At 41.6% G+C, this 21,350-nt stretch overlaps 1 protein-coding gene across 1 annotated transcript in view; it reads left to right on the top strand.

Moving 5' to 3' along the window:
• The window catches only part of LOC114566475 (ephrin type-B receptor 4), a 40,725-nt gene extending 20,995 nt beyond the window's left edge, over window positions 1-19,730 (top strand). Inside the window, exons 2-17 of the mRNA XM_028594970.1 lie at window positions 983-1,053; window positions 3,133-3,414; window positions 4,754-5,144; window positions 8,093-8,245; window positions 9,989-10,324; window positions 10,411-10,535; window positions 11,067-11,232; window positions 11,544-11,643; window positions 12,836-12,900; window positions 13,060-13,173; window positions 13,547-13,794; window positions 13,906-14,121; window positions 15,565-15,714; window positions 15,863-16,056; window positions 16,522-16,680; window positions 16,960-19,730. Of these exons, the coding sequence (XP_028450771.1) occupies window positions 983-1,053; window positions 3,133-3,414; window positions 4,754-5,144; window positions 8,093-8,245; window positions 9,989-10,324; window positions 10,411-10,535; window positions 11,067-11,232; window positions 11,544-11,643; window positions 12,836-12,900; window positions 13,060-13,173; window positions 13,547-13,794; window positions 13,906-14,121; window positions 15,565-15,714; window positions 15,863-16,056; window positions 16,522-16,680; window positions 16,960-17,068 (2,879 nt within the window). The 3' untranslated portion in view covers window positions 17,069-19,730. The remainder of the gene's footprint in view (window positions 1-982; window positions 1,054-3,132; window positions 3,415-4,753; window positions 5,145-8,092; window positions 8,246-9,988; window positions 10,325-10,410; window positions 10,536-11,066; window positions 11,233-11,543; window positions 11,644-12,835; window positions 12,901-13,059; window positions 13,174-13,546; window positions 13,795-13,905; window positions 14,122-15,564; window positions 15,715-15,862; window positions 16,057-16,521; window positions 16,681-16,959) is intronic.
• The last annotated feature ends 1,620 nt before the right edge of the window (window positions 19,731-21,350 follow it).

Raw genomic sequence — 21,350 nt, 5'->3', positions numbered from 1 at the left:
GTGTGTGTGTGTGCGTGCAGCATTATGGTATGCCAGACTTTACTGTTGAGCCTTATATTGGGAGCCTGATTCAACAAAACATCTCAATAACCCCAATGATAAACGCTCACTAAAACCCCCATTTCCTCCAGCATCCATTTTCATGCGAGTGCTCACCCTGATCATGGCACACAGGAGAGCTGCATTAAATCCTGTTTATTGGTAAAACCAAACGGCCTCACCCTTGAGATGAGCTTCTGTGGGGAACACGTAGGGCTCTAAAAACCAGTCTGTGACAGAAAGCTCATCCCATCAGTATAAATACTAGTCACAATTCAGCAGAGACAATCTGCCAAGACAGCTGGGGGGAGAAAGATGTCCTCACAGGAAAAGAAGTCCCTTCACCCTAACCTAACTTGCAAAGTTGCATGCAGTTCAGGTCCCGGATTTTATTGTGATACTGAATCATAGCAGAACTGCTCAGATTGTTTGTGAGCTGGCAGCCTGCCCCTCAAAAGATTACAAAAATCAATTCTATTGTAATCACAGTTTGTGACTGGAACGACTTAAATCTTTATATTTGTGTGTCTGTGAGTGTGTTTCTATGCAAGTCTAGTCTGTTCTCTTGTTCCTACTTCTCGTCCCTACTCTCTCTGGACAAAAGCGGATTCTTTTCTGCAGGTTTAGTGTGACCACAGGCATGGTGTGTTGCAGGGAACACAAGGGACGTGGGGGGAATAAAAACAAACATGAGATGAAAGACAATTTTAAGGTAGTGGGAATTTTTCTGTAGATGTAATTGACTGGTGAAACTCCATCTTCGAGCGTAATCCCAGTGTAAGCCATAGCTGATACTTGGCAGACAGCTTGGGACTTGAAATATGTTCACTCTTTGATTTTAAAGTCACTTGTGTGTTTCTCTGAATGTAAATGAGTCTTGTACGTGTCATTTTTATATTTCCTGCTGCGAGTGATTTTTATATTTTACATCTTTTTTTCACAGAGGTCCTGATGAACACTAAAACGGAGACTTCTGATCTCAAATGGACCATCTTCTCACATGCCAAACCCGAGGTATGTAACCCCAGCTTCACCATGTTATCTGTATTACTAACACAACTCTTGTGGCGACTGGGTTTTTTTGGCTTCCAGCTGTTCCTTTGTTACTTTGGCTATAAAAGAGCTCCTTATATGGCAGGTAACTGACAGAATAAAGGAAACGCCAGAGTGAATTTGGGATTCAAAGTACATTGAAAGCAGATGCTTTGATAGATCCCATCAACCTTGGAGTTGAAGTTACTGGCTGCCCACAATTTTGAATACTGCTGCCAAAAAATGACATATTTGTAATTTGATCAACTAAGGAGTGGTCGCTAGGGTATTCTTTGCCAACAGCGTCAGTAACCAAAACTGCTCAACTTGCTGATTTCTCAGAAGGAAAATGGTTACAGCAATGCTGGCAAGGAGATATCTGGAACCAGACAGAAATACTCAACAAATGTGTCTTTTGATTAAAATGCAAAGCAAAACAGGCCGACAGTCTCTAGATAGTTTGCAGAGCCATTATCATTTGAAGCCATTGATCAAAAGCTTTAGATAGTAATGACAGGCAGCAGTGGGGAGATGCCGTGAGCTCACTTCATCAAATTTACAGATATAAAATGGTTAAAATATGGTTATTTATTTTTAGCATTCAAGGATTATAATACCATCATAGTAGATATTTGTGGGAACTTCCAAACCTGTCAGATATAAATTCTGGCTTCTCAATTTCAGAAATACTTTTTTAACTAGAAGAAGAAGAATGCCTTTATTTATCCCACGAGGGGAAATTCACACAAATTTTCACTCTGTTAGTACAGTTAGACACATATTAAACAAACAAACATGCTCAGGACTTATACATGCTATACACACTAATGGAGAAATGTCAGAGTGAGGGGGCTGCTCCTTGGAGGGGGTTTGGTGCCTTGCTCAAGAGCACCTTGGCAGTGCCCAGGAGTTGAACTGGCATCTCTCCAGCTACCAGTCCACACTCCGTACTTTGGTCCATACAGGGACTTGAACTAGCGACCCTCAGTTCCTAACCCAACTCCCTACGGAGTGAGCTACTGCTCCCCTCAATTTAAAAATAAATAAATAAATATATATATATATACATAAGTTTGTGTGTGTAAAAGTCGTGTCATTTACCTCGCTCAGACCTACAGTATGCTTTGTACTGTCAAACACATGGCCTATATTACTAAATCAGTCTCGCAGTAGGTATACGTCTGTATATTTGTACATCTCTCTGGTTTTCTTTCAAACACTCATTTCTATCAAGTTCTTTCAATAATTTCTGTCAAATCCAGATGAGCCCTGTGCATCTCCATCACAGAAAACATTTTGTTCACAGAATAATGTACTGCCAAAGTCCTAAGTATTTATTTTTTTGGGATTGAAAGGGAAATTCTGCACTCCGAGAGATTCAAACCTGGCTCTCAGTGGTCTGCTGCACTGTAATTCATTCACACCAGTATTCTGCCTCACTCAACACATCATCTGCAAATGGATTTTTAAAGATTTACATATTTACATAACTGAATTTCTGAGCCTCAAGTTGAGCAAATCTGCTAAATTCTGCCCCGAGTATGTTAATTTCATGCTTGTTTTCTGCTCTTGGGAACGGAGTGATGGTGAACATGTTTGCTGTTGACTCAGAAGTCCGACATTAAAGCCTTTTTTGTTGCATTTGGCTCCCCAACAAATGTAGATTTCTGAGGAGGGTTTTCGCTTCATATGTATTTGTGATATCCCCTTTGTATTTCAGTCTAAAAGTGTGTTTGAAGGGTAAGATCCGTGTCTGTCCCGGATGCTGTGTGCAGCAGTGTGCTCTGTTTGACAAGTGAGATTTGTATTCCCACTAGCTGAGCTGCAGCTCAGCAGGAGGAATGATTTACCAACCCAGTTTCAAATTTGGGCTGGATCTAATTCCACAGCAGGCCAGTTCTGTCCCACGAGCCTCTGACAGGTGCAGTACGGCAGAGGGCTTTTAATGTGACCAGTTTTATAAAGACCCGAGTGAAAGTCTTTACAGGAGACGTTTTCTGGGTCAGGTGTCATTTCAACTGGCAACCTTTGACAACCCTTTGTTCTCCTCTTTGCTCTCAGTGGGAGGAAGTAAGCGGTTTAGATGAGGAAAACAACAGTGTGAGGACCTATCAGATCTGTCAGACTGACAGCTCATCCAGCCATTGGCTGCGCAGCGGCTTCATCCAGCGACGTGGAGCGTCTCAGGTTTACGTGGAACTGCGATTCACCATGATGGAGTGTTCATCCAGGAGCACCCACCACCGCAGCTGTAAGGAGACCTTTAACCTGTACTACTACCAGGCAGACTCCAACGAGGCCACGTCCTCTTACCCGCCCTGGATGGAGAACCCATACACCAAGGTACGTCCACGCCCACCCTCTGACGGTACATACAAAATGCTCATTGTTATGGGATATCATGTTGTTTTTATTAAATTACACTTTTTTCTCTCTGTGGTTGTTAAGTAGTATTTTGTATGGACTTTCAACATATTGAAAATCTGCATTAAAGGGTTACTTCACCTGTTTTTACATCTGAAGATCAGTTTCCTTATCATTGAGCCTGTGAGAACCACTGTGTAATTTGGAGGAAATTTTAGAAACTTTTTTTTTACATCTGAGAACAGTTAATTATAGGGCTGTAACTAACGATTATTTTTAACGATTAATGCAATTTATTTTCTCGATTAATCAATAAAGACTTTAGGGAAAAATGCTCAATACATATTCTACCTTTAAGTATGCTTTAAGTAAAAAAAACAACACATTCAGAAAAAAGAACAGCAGTGTATAAGTTGTCGACTTTCCCTTTGACAATATTAGTTACTCTCTCCAAAACTAGAAGAAGACCACATTTCATTATTTTTTATTTTATTTAAGAAGGGACAAAGCAAAGGATTAAAGGACTTAACTGGTTGTTTTGCATTTTTAGTCGATGTATGTATATCTGTATTGTACTGTAAATAATAAATTTCACAAGCATACCAATGTTTTCAGATTGACTTCTAATATGCAGTTGGCCAGTTCATTTCTTTACAGTCATCAGCCTGCAGAGACTGAAACATTGCTTTAGTTATGTATTTATTACAGTCGACATTTAATCACTTTTATTTGTTTTCTCCAAGTTATGTTTTCGTCTCATGGGAGCAAGTCTTATTTTGAAAACTCTCTTCATCTGTGCATTTAATCTGTTTCCCAACCTGCGTGTTTACTTTCTGTTTATTTTCTGGCTTTCATTTTCCAAATGCATAGTTTATAAGTGAAGGTCTTTTTGGCATCTCATTTTCAAACCTCAGATGTTGTGGCGTCCTTGAACACATCACCAAAGAGAGGTTTCAAAATAGTGCCTGTTGTTAGACTTTATTACCTCTTAATAATGTAACTTTGACATAAAAATAAAAGTGATGAATTGTTTACTGTGATGAATACCCTTTCATCCAAGCAAGTTCCAGGTCCCTGCAAGTTGAGTTTCAAAGCGTACTGTAACAAATGAGAAACAATGGCTGCCAGGAAATAAATCTAAAATCACAGTGGTATGCTTTGGAAAATGTTCAATAATGTAAAGCATATGTGATGTGTATTTAATGGGCTAAAATGGCTAAAACAAGCAAAACCACCAGTCTGGTCGTTTTTATGGCTGTATCCTGTGTGTTGGAATCAGGCCATTATATAAGATCTTTTCTCTTTCTTCCTGTCCTAGGTGGACACAGTGGCTGCAGACTTTCTTCTGAGGAAGGGTGGGGAGCGGAAATTCAACGTGAAGACCTTAAGACTCGGCCCTCTATCTAAGAGAGGCTTCTACTTGGCTTTTCAGGCTCAGGGCGCCTGCATGGCCCTGCTGTCAGTCAGGGTGTTCTTCAAAAAGTGCCCCCCCCTGGTCAGTGCTCTTTCCTCTTTCCCCGAGACTGTTCCCCGTACTCTGGTGCAAGAAGCGCAGGGTGTGTGTGTGGAGCACGCGGCCCAGCAAGGGCCCCGACCTCGGTCGCCTAAGCTCTTCTGCGGGGAAGATGGCCAGTGGGTGGGCCAGCCAACAACCTCCTGCGCCTGCCTACCAGGATTTGAGTCTGCCGAAGGACACACTAGATGCACAGGTAAGAAGGAGGCAAGGTTAGGCCACATATACAAGCATGTATATAAACTACACTCGCATATGCATCAGGGCAGGCACACTAAACAAGAAAACAACGGTGAGCTGAGCGTGGGGTTCACTGAGGATCGAAACGTTGGAGCAGAGAAATGAGAGGCGTAGAAAGTTAACGAGGCAGGGGAACGGCTGTAACTCGGAGTGGACAGAGAGAGGTCGGGTGGCGCAGCACTTACCTCGGAGAGGAAGAGCAGGGTCAAAGGTGTACTGCTGCGACAACTCATGGTTCAGCCAAGTTAGAAGAAGCACAGGGGGACAGGAGAGGTGAGGGGGAGTGAGAGCTCCGGGTAAAGATCATATCACTTTGAGAACATCAAAGCACAGCAGACAAAAAAAACAGAAGGAAAGAAGCAGGAGGATTCTCTCTGGAGCTGTGCAGCAGCTCTGTCTAATGAGTCCAATTAACAAGCCTTGTGCATGAACCTCCCCCCCCACGCGCGCACACACACACACACACACTCACACAAACTGCGTCACATCAACACAGATAAATGTTGAGCACTAAAAACACAGAAACACAAGAAGAAATGCTACATTTTCTCAAGAAAATGTGCCGTTGCACCCGTGCGTGTTTAAAGGATTTTGGTTTGATCTCTGTGGGAGGTATAATGATTTTTCATAACAAAAAAATAATTTCTGACATTTTGCTTCTGGTGAAGTGGGGTTGGCATTTTACAGCGTTCTGTCACTGAAGAGTGCCGTGAGGAAGAAACAATCACCAGACCATAAAGGGAAATTGCCTTTTATAGCAAGATTGAACAGTTCATTTGCTTCATAGGCCGGTCACTTCAGAAAATGCAATTGACGTTTAAAATGAAATTACTTTAGCTGTAATGCCATTATCTCCCATAGACGATACATACTTTTTCTGGGTCAAACACAGCCCTTTGACGTAAAACTTATGAATGTTGTCGAGTTGATTAAGTGTTGTAGAGGATCTTGATTAGAATATTTAAACAGGTCTTTGAAGTAAAGCTCGAGCAGACTATAAATACTTCTACACGGGAGGGGTGTATTTCCCCATGTGCCAGTATACTGAAGCTGTACCCATGTTATATAATACAAAAGGGTACAAGATGACGCCCTGTATATTCCCATATAGATTTGAAGTTACCTCAAAATGTTAGCAGCTGTCAACAAACTCAAGAAATATAATTTTTTTTTTAGATTAATTTGTTATATTTTTGAACATACAAGAAATATTAATATTAATCTTCATATTTGAAACAAAAGTGAAAAATATTTTGATATCAGTATTTATTCCAGATAGTCTTTAGTATTTATATACTATTTTATTTTATAATCACTCGAATTAGCATGGACTGTGCTAAACATTCTGAAGTCATTAAAAACACTGTTAAGTAAACACTAGTAACAGGCTGTTGCTGTAAATCAGAAAGTGTTATTTTGTGTTTATCATGTGGTAAATAAGACCCTAAAAGCACCCAGGTTAGTTTCATAATCCTGTCTTGTGATGGTCACTTGCATTTGACCTATAAAGTATATATTTGAAAAACCTTCAACAGGTGAGACATGCATCAGCACTCAGAACACACCAATACATTTTTCACGTGTGGGAAATTCCAGCAGGGAAAATGTCAGTCGGAAAGGATTGGCCAGAGCGTGTTGACCCTTTAACAATGCTCCACTTGGTGTGAAAGTTTATTGTTTTATTCCTCTTACTCAGCAGCTGGAGCTGCATTTCAACCGCCACACTGAGCACATTGCAAACACTGCCGGTTTTGGTGACTGTATGTGCCATTGCAAGGTGACCGGTCATTACGAATTCTGAAAGTATGAAAGTGTCAGTATGTTGAATCTGGTGTGTATCATTTGTGAAGCTGAGAGGAGAAAGGGTTCAGACTAGGGCTGCAATATATTATTTTTTTATATATATATATATATATATATATATATATATATATATATATATATATATATATATATATACACACACACTGTGTTACTTCTTTTATTCCATTTTTATTTGATTGATAGATTAGTCAAGAAAATGTTTTGTTTGTGGTAAGAGAGAGGCCAAAACCAGAGAACATTTGGCATCTTTGAATCAATTGATCAACTAATGGTTTCAGCACTAGTTGCGACTCATTTCACTGGTCCTTTACACTCTAAATACCATAATAATAGTTTTTAGTTGTCTCTGAGATTACAGAGAGAGTACAATATTTGGATCAATAAGCAAAGGCAGTTCTTTGTAAGGACACCCACTTGTTTAGTCTTGTTATTCAGATATGGTCAGGTAGGGCTGCTTGATTATGGGAAAAATCATAATTACGATTATTTTGGTCAATATTGAAATCCCTATTATTTAACACGTTTACTCATCGACTTTTGGAAAGATGTTGCAATTATTGAACTTAAAAAACAGTGAAACGGTTAAACAAATAAACTGTGAAAACACCTTGAACTGTGATATTCCCCTTAATACCTTAACAGTTTGAACTTAGTTTTTCATTCAGAACACAAACCAAAACAAGTTTACTTGCAAAAACGTAATGTGCAAAATAATAGTTTTTTCCTCGATTACCCGAAATCGTAATCACGAGTCAAATTTGATTAACAGCCCAATGGTCAGATAAAGGCAATGATAAGCATCAGGTGAATGTCAGACATGTTTATACACTAAATAGACTATTACCACCAGCTTCATCACTGTGATTGTCCTCAGTTTATGGCCCTCATTACATGGTTCTGTCTGTCATTCTACAACCATATGGCACCTAAGTACCCTGAAATAAAACCGCACCCTGGTCTGTCTGGGACACAGTGAATATGAAGATTTGGTGCAATGTTGTGTAGTATTCACAGGTCATGTCCAGAATCAAATCCCATGGTAATTTCCCTTCATTTGTTCTCCCCTCCTGTCCTCCCCAGGCTGTCCTGTGGGTCAGTTCAAGTCGACCTCAGAGGGACAGTGCACAGGCTGTCCAGGATTCAGCCACGCCGCCATGGGAGGGGCGACGGTGTGTGCGTGTCGCTCTGGATACTTGCGTGCAGAGTCTGAATCTCCCAACATGCCGTGCACTAGTAAGTATGCAGAAATACGTACTTATGCACGATACCACATGCAAATGCGGAGGTGCTAAGAAACACAAGCCTCCACTTGTTTGTTTTCACTCTCTTCTTTCCCCTGCTCTTCTTCACTTTGTTTTTTCCGTCTCTGGTGCTATTTCTTTTTTCCCCTGGTGTCATTTAGCCAAAGTTCTCTAATCTTCTTTGTGTCCTTTGTCCCAATGCTGGGTATTGAGATGCATGTCTTTTGTGTGGCAGGTTGTCGGGGGTAGGGCTTCCACTCCAAAGTGGAGTAGGCATTGATGGTCTCAAGTGACACATCCAAGCGGATTCAGGAATTTCAATTCAGCCGCATGTTGGATGTGTGAATGGGAGGGACTTTATAATGAGGTGCACTCTTTAGGAATGGCCATGAAGAGGATGTGAAACAAAGTGAAACACGGGCAGGATTTTAAAAGGTTCTTGCTCTCTGCAGGTGTGATATCAATGCCAACTAGACTTCACATCCAATTTTATTATTACTGATAACTTTAATTACAAAGGCTTTATCTTAATTATGAATCACTTAATTAGGCCATTCCTATTATGAATGATTTTATTGTACTGGTTTGTCTGTGCAATTCTGCATATCACTTATATTTTCAATTTGTATGCAAAATTGCAAACCAGCCGTGCCATCTGTAAACCATGCGGACATTTCCCCCAGAAAATAAGTGTTTTACATTACTGTGACAGCCATGGTGATTTTTATTAAAGTGGATTTTGATTGTTAAGTCATAAAATGTATCACCTCTAAAAAAAAAATTCCCACTCCCAAATGTTGAATTCAGAATTCATTGGCACCCAGATTGTCTATGATGCTGTGACCACTTTGGTTTCCACTATTAGCACTTAAGTTAGCTGCAGGCTCAGTGACAAAGCCTCCTTGGCAGGAACAGAAACTCATTCACAGTGGCTGAGTGGTATTGCTGTTTAGTTATGCTTGGCTTGAGGCAATAGCTATCTTCTTACAATTTTCAAACGGTGATCATTATCATCCAGTTTTAGACAAACGTAATTGCACCAGTTAAATTCCGCCACACATATGCTCCTGCTGTGAAGCAAAGCCACTGCAGGAGCATTTTTCTGCTTCGTGACTACATGTGCAGACTGAATAAAATGTCTTCAACACATACGGAAAAACGTAAACAAATGGTCTGTGTGGGTCGTGGAAAGGTAAAGCAGCAGTAAAATGACACAGAAGAGATTATAACTTGATTTGATGGAGACATTTATGATTGCATCAGGGCTAAGCAATGCCAATATATTAAAATGTGATGACATTTTTGACCGAATAATGTGACCGTATTTTGTGGATGACTACTGGTGCTTTCTGAGGGTATTTAGAAAAGACCAGCTTCAGAATAGGAAGAGAGAACATTTAAGTAATAGTTTGCCATTTTCAGATTTGCATATTAGATTTCTTCAGAATTAGAGATCATTACCACTGTCCACAGTCTGTATGGTAAATATGAAGCTACAGCCAGCAGACCCTTAGCTTAGCATACATACTGGGAACAGGGAAAGATCAAAAAAAAAAAATAAATCTACCTACTGATGAACATGTTATGTCTCATTTTTTCAATCCGTACAGAAACTGTTTGTGTAATGTGTCGGACTAGTACTGGAGTTTGAGGGACAATTATTCTGCTGATTTCCAGTATTTCCAGTATCAGGAATGCCAAATCAGTTTAATAAAAAAATGTTTTGACACCGTAGGACCTCCCTCGGCTCCGCGCAGCATCGTCACCCAGATCAACGACACCACACTCAGTCTGGAGTGGAACGAGCCCTTGGACAACGGCGGCAGAACAGACCTGAGCTACTCCGTCACATGCTCTGTGTGCAGGTCACCAAAGGGGCCGTGCCTCTCCTGCGGAGACAGCGTCAGCTACCGGCCCGCGCAGCACGGCCTGCTGGGTCGTAGGGTGGAGGTGTGGGGCCTGCTGCCTCACACCACATACACGTTTACAATCCAGACACTCAACGGGGTGTCTCAGGTCAGCGGAAAGGACCCTGGCAGTGAAAGCGTCAACATCACCACAAGCCATGACGGTAAGAGCGGTAGAGGGGAAGAGGTAGAAAGGTAGAAATTGTCTGAATTTCATGTGGTATTTATAATCCTTCTGCCATCCGTGCAGTGCCATCTCTGGTTTCTGTGATTCAGAAGAGTGACTCCACAGAGAGCAGTCTGACTCTGCACTGGCCAGTCCCGGCTCAGCCACACTACACCATCCTGCAGTATCAGCTACGCTACTGTGAGAAGGTGAGAGCCCCCTGACAGCATCTCTCAACTGTCTGGCTTAAAGTTCACATACTATTCAGGTTTCAGGATTTTATTTTGTTGTGTATTCCTATTATGAATGATTTTATTGTACTGGTTTGCAGTACACATGGGTGTGTTTTTGACATTTCTATGTTTAGGTTTGTGCTTTTGCTTTGACCAAAACACACAGGGAATGACTGACCTGACTCAGAACCACCATCATACAGCTGAGACACAAGACACTTCTGTATACAATATAAATCTAAAAAACATGTGTAACCCTACAAAACATATTAGTTAGCATGCTTCTGATTAAGATTGTGTAATGGTGTTTTAATACTCTGTACTCTGTAATTGGTCAATTTGACTAAACTTCATGTTCAACACCATCAACATCAAATTGAATTCCTATAGATGACCCTTTAGTGGCTTTCTAGCAGTCTTTCTGGGTTTTTTTCCACAGTGATCTCTTGTCATTTTCTCACTTATTCCCGTTTTGCCAGTCCAGCTAACTCTGTTTTCATACGGTAGGAGCGACGTAGTGAAGATCAGTGCCACTACACAGAGTGTAACAGAAACCAGGCCGTGCTGACGGACCTCCGCAGGGCCACTCAGTACGAGGTGCAGGTTCGGGCACGCACCATGGCCGGTTATGGCAGCTTCAGTCGTGCAGCCGTGTTCCGCACGCTGCCTGATGGTAAGTTTGCACTTGAAGAAGGAGTTTCACACACATTGCTCTTTTTTCTTTTTCTTTCTTGCACACATTTTTTTCATTTCCACCGGGAAGGTTTTTCAGATTCTTTTCAGTCCCTGCACAATTTCTTGTTGAATGAATGTCTTGCCTGCGTCCTTGTGTTGAGTTGGTGTCCTTGTATTGAGCCTCTTTTAATATTTTAAATTCCTGTCACGTTCTTTTTTTCCTTCTCATACTTTTCTGTACTACCAATGTAAACCTCCTGTCATGATGACATTACTCTAACTCTCTTGTCTTTCCGTCTCCTCTCTCAGGTCATGACTCCGCCGCTCAGTTCTTAGTACCTGGAATCCTTATCGCTGTTGGGATGCTGCTGCTTGTCACTTTCGTCTTAGTGGCCGCCTACTGCATACGGTGAGAACAGGGGAAAGGGAAAGAAAAGACAGATTTGGAAGGGAAAGAAGCTGACAGAATAACAGGAAACGGTAAAATGGGGGGAAATCAAAAACCAATAACAACGTGACCCCAATTTTACAGTTTTGCACCACTTTGTTCTTTTGTTTATAGAAATCATATCTTATCAACAGTGGATTTGCACTCTGTTACCCATACCTTTTTTTTCTGTGTGAGGCAGTTCATACACAAAGCAATGCACATGTAGTCTTTTGCTAACACAGCTAAAAGTTATCCTGCTCATTAGGACATTTTCCTTAGGCTTCATTGTTTGAGTAAATAGTGTTGGATGCTGTGTGTGTGTGTAAGTGTGTGTAAGAGAGAGATGACGATAGAGGTAGAGGGCAGGAGACAGGATGCAGGCGTCCCAACCCTGTTTCCACAGGACAGGAGAACAATAGCTGTGACCTTGTGACACACACACACACACAAACCAGTGGCTGAGGCCCAGATCTGTCCTAACCGAGGGTGGTGCATTATTGCTATTTTAGGCGTATGAGGTGGGAGCTGGAGAGAAATAGAGGAAGGCAGGGATCCAGTAGCTACAGGGTTGTTAAAGTCTTGCAGGGATGAGTTTGCGCCAACAGAATTATAATGGAGCTGCTTGTGTCGAAGAGCAGAACCATAGGGGTGGCTCAGGTACTCACCGTTACCACAAGCCATCGGGTGTTGTGCGTTTGAGATCACTGAAGATTGTCCAAGGCAGATCAACCAAGCAGAGTTTTTGTGTCATAGAAAAAACAAAATGATGGTGTTTTTGGAACAGAGCGCTGTATCTCTGTTGGCTGGAGGGTATTGGTCTCTAGCTGTACTGACCTCTGACCTCTCCAAGGTAGCCACATATTCAAGGGGATCAATAAATTATCATATTTTGCTATGCTTGCTTGCAGCATAGATTTTTTTGAAACATTAAATAAAAATAATCATATAATTTATGAATTCTTTTTTTGACCATTTTTGACCATTAGTCACATAGACACCTTATTACTGTCATTGCATGAACAGTCAGATTGTAAGACCAGTGATTTGCATAACATTGGGCTGATAAAGCATTAGGAATGCTTGCCAAAAAATAAAGTCCGACTATTCTGCAGATAGCTGCACTGCCAATCCTAATCTTTTTTTATTCATCCCGATCTCTTTCTACCTGCAGCAGACACAGCCGAATGAAGGATCCAGAGCTGAGCGACAAAAACAGCCAGTACCTTGTTGGCCAAGGTGACAAATCACGGACGTGCACACTAAACCTCAGCTGTGATTTACAACTCATTCACGTCAAGAAAATCATTTTTAATGTGACCCGGCTTATTGCTGCTCATAGCACTCTAACATTTCTTCTTTTCCTTTCCCACGACTCTGTTTGTCTTTCTCTCACAGGGGTCAAGGTCTATATCGACCCCTTCACCTATGAGGACCCTAATGAGGCCGTGCGAGAATTTGCCAAGGAAATTGATGTTTCCTTTGTCAAGATCGAGGAGGTTATCGGTGCTGGTAAGCCCCATACATATGCTTTCTGCATTATTCACAAATGTGTTAACTTTATACTGGTCAGCTCTTTTTTGTTTGTTTTTTAGTCTTACAGATTGTCCTCTCTCAAAATAACACTATTAAGGATATATCTAATTAAGTAAGTTAAATTGATTATGTGACATTTAAAACCATTGTCTGTATTCTTCTTTATCAGACAAAATTCAATATTGCAGGGTGAACAAAGCAATTAACCCAGCCCTTATTCAAACAAAAGGGCTACACTAGCCGGGGGCAAGCTTTAGGTTTGCCGAAAACAATTGTCATCCTCCTAATGTGGTAAACACCCGTTAAAGAAAACAGCCCTAATGTGTGCTTATGTGTCTGTGTGCTGCAGGAGAGTTCGGGGAGGTGTGTCGAGGGCGGCTGAAGATCCCAGGGAAAAAAGAAAACTACGTAGCAATTAAGACGCTAAAAGGCGGCTACACTGACAAGCAGAGACGGGACTTCCTTTCTGAAGCGTCCATCATGGGTCAGTTCCAGCACCCCAACATCATCCACCTGGAGGGGATCATCACAGCCAGCTGTCCAGTCATGATCCTCACAGAGTTTATGGAGAACGGAGCTCTTGACTCTTTTCTACGGGTGAGTGTGAAACAGAGAACACACAATGAGAGACACAGGCACTTCTCTCGCACACTGAAACACACTGCCACTTCAATCGTTCTCCATCTGAACTGTTTCTCTCCTCCGTAGCTGAACGACAGCCAGTTCACTCCCATCCAGCTGGTGGGTATGCTGCGCGGCATCGCCTCCGGCATGAAGTACTTGGCAGAGATGAGCTACGTCCACCGAGACCTGGCTGCCCGCAACATCCTGATCAACAGCAACCTCGTGTGCAAGGTGTCCGACTTCGGCTTGTCACGCTTCCTGCAGGAGAACTCCTCTGATCCGACCTACACCAGCTCTTTGGTAAGATAACAGTCCTCCTTCAGATGATGCCTAAAAAACACTTTCATTAAATTTGACTACAGTATATGTGCCTGTCAGATGGCATTTATACATTTCTGTATCAAATCATATTCACAATATTAAAGTGCTCATATCATGCTTTTTGGGTTTTTTTTCCCTTTCCTTTATTGTGTTATAGTATATGTTTTTTGTGCATGTCAATACAGTTCTTCCAGAAAAATGTAGAGTTTTTTTGTGATTGTTGCGGGCAAAAATCCTTGATTATGCAGCACGTTTTCTTAAAAAATGCGAAGGAATATGCGGGATAGTTATGCAATTTTATGCGATGAAACTGCGGGAACTCGCAAAAACTGCAGTTTGATGAGAAAGAGAAAAAAAAGTGATTCCCCCAACACCCTGCTTTTCAATGATGTTCATGTCACATAATTGCGTCACATCATAACGTTCCCATGGCAACAGGGGAAAATGGCTGCTCTTGTGTGAAGTAAACGCAACATTTTTCAACTTTCTGCTAAGATACATGTAACTTTTTTTGCAACGAAATTGCGGGGATTATGTAATCATGCAAGCCCCGCATATTTTGTGTGGAAATCGGCAAATTTATGTGGCGAAAGTGCGGCGTATTCGAATTTTTTTTTACTTTGGCTGATTATGCATTGAATTATGTCATGTTTTTCTGGAGGGACTGGTTATAGGTTTACAAAGTGAAAAAGCCCAAAGTCCACCACAAAGGGAGTTACCATCTCCAACAGAAAACACCGTTCACAAACTGCTCCAAACAGCTCTATTGTAGCCCAGCCTTTACTTCCGTGACAAACACGTGTCACTTTGCTTCACCTTGTAACACACGTTATAATGCCGGCCCAGCTGCTAGTGTGGGACTTCCTCAAACCAAGCTAGTTAGAGTGGAGGCCCAAAGAGTTCAGATCGTTGTATCGCCATGTCCAGGAGACCCGCCCTACTCTGCTTCTGACTGGCTAGTAGTCCTTGCGTATGTACTGCGCATGTGCGATGCCTAACAAAGATGGAATAGAAGTGTGATGCCTCACTCTGTAGCTAAAACGGAGAGCTCAACACACATATGGTAAAAAGAGGAGCTGCAACAATGTGTAGTACGACAAAAATATGAATACGTTTTTTTGAAAATTAAACCATGTAAACCTATTCTGGTACAACCTGTAAATACAATTATGAGCACAATATGAGGTCTTTAATTCATAAAAATCGCTTTGTTTCTGCAGTCCTCCAAAAATCAATCAGTTTGAGGCTTCAGCAGGTGAATGGGTGATTGGGACACTGATTTGACAAATTACTTAAGGCTTTATTTTTGTAGTTTTCGATAAGGTTTTAAAGTTAATTTTTAATTAATTTTCCTTGTCAGTGCCCTTTCTGAACATGTTGTTTTGAGGTTTTGCCATGCTGACGGTTTTCTTTTCTGTGCAGGGAGGTAAGATCCCAATCCGCTGGACAGCGCCGGAGGCGATCGCCTTCAGAAAGTTTACCTCAGCCTCAGATGTGTGGAGCTATGGCATTGTCATGTGGGAGGTCATGTCTTTTGGAGAGAGACCGTACTGGGACATGAGCAACCAGGATGTAAGTTTTTTATTAAAGATTACTTTTTTTTTTTTTTAGCTTTTATTGCCTTTATTGATACCATGAGATTACCCAGCAACACTGTCGTACAGTGCACATTGAAGTCAAAGCATTAGTTTGAAAAGTTGATAATTTTTCTTCCTTTCAGGTAATCAATGCCATAGAGCAGGACTACCGGCTGCCACCGCCCCCTGACTGCCCCACCCATCTGCACCAGCTGATGCTGGACTGCTGGCAGAAGGACCGCTCGGCGCGCCCTCGTTTCGCAGACATTGTCAGTGCTCTGGACAAACTGATCCGCAACCCTGCATCGCTGAAAATAGTGGCTCAAGAAGGCGCAGGGTAAGTGCGGATGTGTTCGGGTGATTGACAGTAAACCTGCCTGATGAGGTCACAACGGCAGCAAATATACAGCTTGAGAATGAACAGACAAAAGGAAGCATGTCAGTCACTTCTTGATGTCCCTTTCTTTCGTGTCCATTTAGAGTTTTAACAGTCACAGGGGCAGACATTAGCCTCCTACTGCCCAATCTTATGTACCACTTTAATGTCCTGCTGTGACCTGTCAGCCACTTGCTGGGCCCATTTCCCTTCCTCCACATTCTGCCTGTCAGCTGGTCACATACAGCCGAGGACACTCCACCCCTGACAAAACCCATTGTTTGTCCCTGTCAGTCACTCAGCCTCAGATTATACCTTTGCTTGTCGACTGGAATGTTGCTGCAGGATATATATATAAGCTCCTCACTGCTGTTTTGAAGACAGTGTGTGTAAGTTCTTCTATTGTTTCTCTACTCTGTCCCACAGGCCATCTTACCCCCTGCTGGACCAGCGTGCACCTTTAGCCCTCTCACCGTGTGCTTCAGTCGGAGAATGGCTGAGGGCAATCAAGATGGAGCGCTACGAAGACAGCTTCCTGCAGGCCGGCTTCAACTCAGTGGACCAGCTGGCCCAGATCACCACACAGTCAGTTCCTATCTCCAGTTTTCTTATCTAAACTGATACTTATCTCTGGAGGAACATTTTCACTTTTCAATGCACTCTTCCATGGTACAAGGTCGGGAAGCTAGCCGCATAGCTTTTAGTAGTGACTGTTGCAAACAGGCTAAATTACTTCTTTAAAAAGTTATATTTACATTTTCCTGAAGTGCAATTTTATTTGAATTTAATGTCCATCAAATCTATATCTTTCATTTTGTTCCTGTTCTTCCTGTCTAATTAGTGATTGTTCTCGTCTGTGTTCAGGGATCTGCTGCACATGGGAGTGACTTTGGCCGGGCACCAGAGGAAAATCCTTTCCAGCATCCAGACAATGACTTTTCGGAGCAAGAGCACTGCAACTGTGAGCTTCTAGCTCACCTGTCTCCTAACCTGGACGTGCAGCCATGTACTGGAGTACTGTGGATCCTCTCCTGTGACCCACTTTGAGCACGGACTCCAAGGGAGATTGGCAGAATTAACTATGACCAGAATCTTTTTTTTTTTTTTTTTTTTCGTTCACAGGGACCAGGAGATGAAGTTGACTCATTTTTACAGTTTGTGGTGTTTTTATATGGACCTGAAGTCAGGACCCAATATATGTGCTAAACCAAGAGGAGAGACCGATCAGCGTTTACAAAGTTTCTGTAGTATCATATAATTTTGGAAACAGACAGTCGGCTGTTTTGTTGTCGAGTAAAAAGTCACTTCACCAAAGGAGACAAAAAGAAATGCCAGTGCCAATCCAAGGATTTCAGTTTTCATATCAGTGTGTAATTATGAATGAGAACCGCTTTCACCCTGGGTGTCTTGCATCAAATCCATCTGGATTACATTACTACGTAGACATTTTTCACATCAAGACTGAACATTTTAACAGTTGGATTTCACTTCTTTGTTTCCATTTGATTTCAACATTACCTCCTCTTCTCTCAGGTGTGATGTGTAATGCAAACTTTGGAAAGCACTGTACTCCTAGTCCTAATCAGACTTCTCTCATCTTCTTCGGTCTTTCCCCTAATCGGCTCCACAGTGCGTGAGGGGAAGAGAGACAGAGAGACATATCAGCACTTTTGTCATTTCAGAGTGTGGTTGGTTATTTCTACTGCCTGTGTTTCTGCTGGCAGCTCAGTTTTATTATACTTAGACTGAACAAGGACCAAGTGGACTCAGAGACCAGAGATCACTGTACAGTCGGTTTTCTTTGTTGTACCGAGGAAGCTATCTGGCCTCCGACTTGTTTTTCTTGATATAACGGATGCATTTTTAATTCTCTTATTCTGTATTCTCCATCTTCCAGTGCCATTCAGTTGTCTTTGTGGACTTAAATGCCAATTTTATGAAGCAGAAATCTCATGAGTGATTCTTCTTGTTTCATTAAAATGTACCTCAAAGGGTTACTTTGACATTTTGAAGTTCAGTGTATTGTTTTCCTTCATTCTGGTCGTGTAGTCGGGAACATTGTTTCTGCTCTTGCCTCAGAGCTACACAAAATTACCCTCTTGAGATTCTTAACATTTTAGCATTGAAAAAAATATACAGCTACCAGATAAGCTAACATGCTAGCTTGCAGTCAGCAGTATCCATTGGTTTCAGGGGGGAATGCTAACACTGTTGAGCTGCTGTTTGATTAGCACAGCAGCTCACATTTTAAGTTCAGTGTATTTTTTTCGTTCATCAGATGCTGGTTGTGTGGCTTTTGGCACAAAGCTACAAAAACATTGTTTAACAGTTAACAAAGAAAACAATACATAGCTACCAGCTAACATGCTAGCTTGTAGCTAGTTGTATCCATTGGTTTCAAGGTGAAATGCTAATCATATTGTTGAGCTGCTGTTTGATTAGCTGAGTAGCGGCCCATAATAACATTATTACAAGTGCTTGTTGAAGAAGAATAACAGACCGGAGTTCAAAATGTCACAGTATTGCTCCAAGACTTTGCATCTCTCAAAGGATAACACCAGTGGTTTTGACATTTAGGTCGTGCACAATTTACCTGCAGTGATTTAGAAAAATTAAGTTTAAACAGCCACTAAAACATACCCCATCAACGATGTTGAATACCAAATGCTATGACTGCTTTTTCTAAATGTTTTTAACCTTGCCATAGAGCACTTTTGTGATTAGGTGTTGTTTTTTTCAATTGGCAATTTGGTTTTCCTTTTTAACATGGCATTTCTATCATAATGTGACACTTATCTGTGGTTTTTAAAAGGTGCAAAGTGCAATTTACACACATTCAAATTCCATTTAAATGGAATTTCAAGTCTGGTTGATTCACACCAAAAATTAGGTGGTGATAATGGCCACACAATGTTTGTGTTGTCACTTAAGTGTGGTCGAAACATTTATACCATAAAATTTATCCATTCTCTTATCTAACGTAAATTCATGTTAGGCCTTCATTAAAAACACTGGTATTGTCACGCAAGAGTCTGAGAGATTTCTTTGAGGATTATGGAAAATGTGGTCTTCACATTGAAGATCTCAATAAATTTAACTTTGAAATAATGAATAGATAAAGTATGTTTTGATTACTGTCCTGTGTGTAGGCTAATCTGTATTCAGTATTCATAATAATAAAGCTACACACCAGTGTTTACCATCAATGACATTGATAATGATAATTTTTCTACTTATCAACATGTCGAATGGCCTCTGTAGATAATTATCGTCATTCTCACTTTAAGTGGAGCATGACAACTGCCCATACACATGTTGACGTCATTGTTTAGACGTCAAAGGAAGTTCCTGTCCGACCTGAAAGTGAAAACCCATATAATTTACCTGTTGACAGGCTGATCTGTCCCAGTGACCCCCAATGACTTCTGTCCCAAATTCACAGCAAAGCAGCTCCACCCTTGCCAAAACGCACTGTTTCTGGATTTGCTTGAACCTTTTATTGTCTTGAGTTTTACTTCAGTGCGCACAGATGTGAGGTAAATAAATTGTTCTTGGTTCTCTTGTTTTTATCTTTGGTTTGATAATGCCTCATCTGAACTGTCTACGATCATAACTACAGAAATGTGCAAATAAAATGTCTAATGGGGGTATATTTTTCTGTCTTCTTTGTGGCTCATGTTGCAAACGTGCCTCTCATCTATCCCGTCGACCTGTTTTTAAAAATGACAGAGAAACAGGAGACTGCGAGAATGAGACTTGAGTCTCGCTTCCCCTATATTTTCAAGCTTTGCCTTTCCTCTTGCCTTCTGTTTCTCCAGAGAGCCTTTACCCCTTGAGGGCTGGAGGCTTGTCCTCTCCTATGTTTCCCTTCCTGGTCCTCAGCCCCTTTAATCATGAAGAGATGTTCTTTTCTTCTCCCGTGCCTCGGGCTGAGAGCAGCTTAGAGCGCAGAATAAGCTTTAACTCTTTCTTTTTTTTCTTCTCTTCCCTCCTATCTCCAGAGCTACCATAAAGAGGCGAAGCTGCCATGGCTTCGAGAAGTGTTTAGGTTCATTGATTAATGTACTTTGATTATCTCTGTGTTCCTGACTCATTCCTCTTGTTCTAGTGCTCTCGTGTGGCCCACAAAGTACAGACCTGCACAAGTGGAGCTTCCATGTAGTGGAGATAAATAAGGATGAGTAACTTTTCTTGTAAGCACGTTTTTTTAAACCCCACGGTGTGTTTTGGTGTGTCGGAGTGATTCAGTGTTTGAACGAGAGAGACAGGCATTCAGCTCTGGTTTCTACTTCTGTCAGTGCTTTGAATGACCCTTGACCCCACCGTATAGTAGAAATCTAGCCTCAGCTTTGTCTGTGTATCTGAATGGCCATTCATCAGGTCTGCTGTTGAGCAGAGAGCCAACCAGGCCGCCCTGGTTTTAGGAATTGGTGGGTTGTCATTCCCCTCGCATTCCTGTGTGCATTCAAGTGTGGAGTGTGTGTGTGCGTGTGGGTGGGTGGATGGATGGTAGCAGTGGGTGGGGGTTAACCAGTGGGACAGGTAATTTTTTGTTTGCAAGCAAGGGGGGGGAGACAGAATGGGAGACTATCTGAAATGGTTTCACCATGTCTTTGGCTGTGAACAGAAATTCAAAGTGTGATCCTGCATCAAATGTGTATTGTTAAAGGCGCACCCCAGCGATTTACTGTTGCACTTCCATAAAGTTGGGGGACTCACAAGAGACAAAAAAGAAAGGAAAAAAAAAAACTGTGTAATTTGAAACAGCTGATGTCGAAATATCCGGAATTTTAGCTTCTAGTATGGTTTAAGCTCCAAAAATACTGTATCCTACAATTCCAATAAAGCAATTCAACAGCATGTTCCATTAGATCCTCCCTGCCCCGCAAATGACCACTTCTCTCAAACCCTCCAGTTTGTAATGCAGGCTTCTTGTTCAAAGCATCAAAAGTCTCAAGCCTTATCCGAGATAACATTGATAAAGCACCTGAAACCCTGTCCCCCACACGTTTCTGACGTTGGGATTTGAGGGGGATGTGTCTGACAATTTATGTAACTTTCATCCATTGGCCAGGTGAGGTTAGAAAGAGACCCGGGTTTGAACTTCTCTCTCAAGCTTTTCTTTCGTTGCAGAACTGTTTTTTTTTGTGAGCGCAAACGAGTGCAACCCTGAAAGTGTACACCATCAAGCCATATATATGAATGATTAACGTATCTCGCTCCTCTCAATGACGTGACCATTTGGAACAGCTAGG

The sequence above is a fragment of the Perca flavescens genome, chromosome 13 (assembly GCF_004354835.1).
Source record: "Perca flavescens isolate YP-PL-M2 chromosome 13, PFLA_1.0, whole genome shotgun sequence".
NCBI lineage: Eukaryota > Metazoa > Chordata > Actinopteri > Perciformes > Percidae > Perca > Perca flavescens.
Note: the sequence above shows the minus strand (reverse complement) of the source record. Positions and strands in the feature narration are given on the sequence as shown.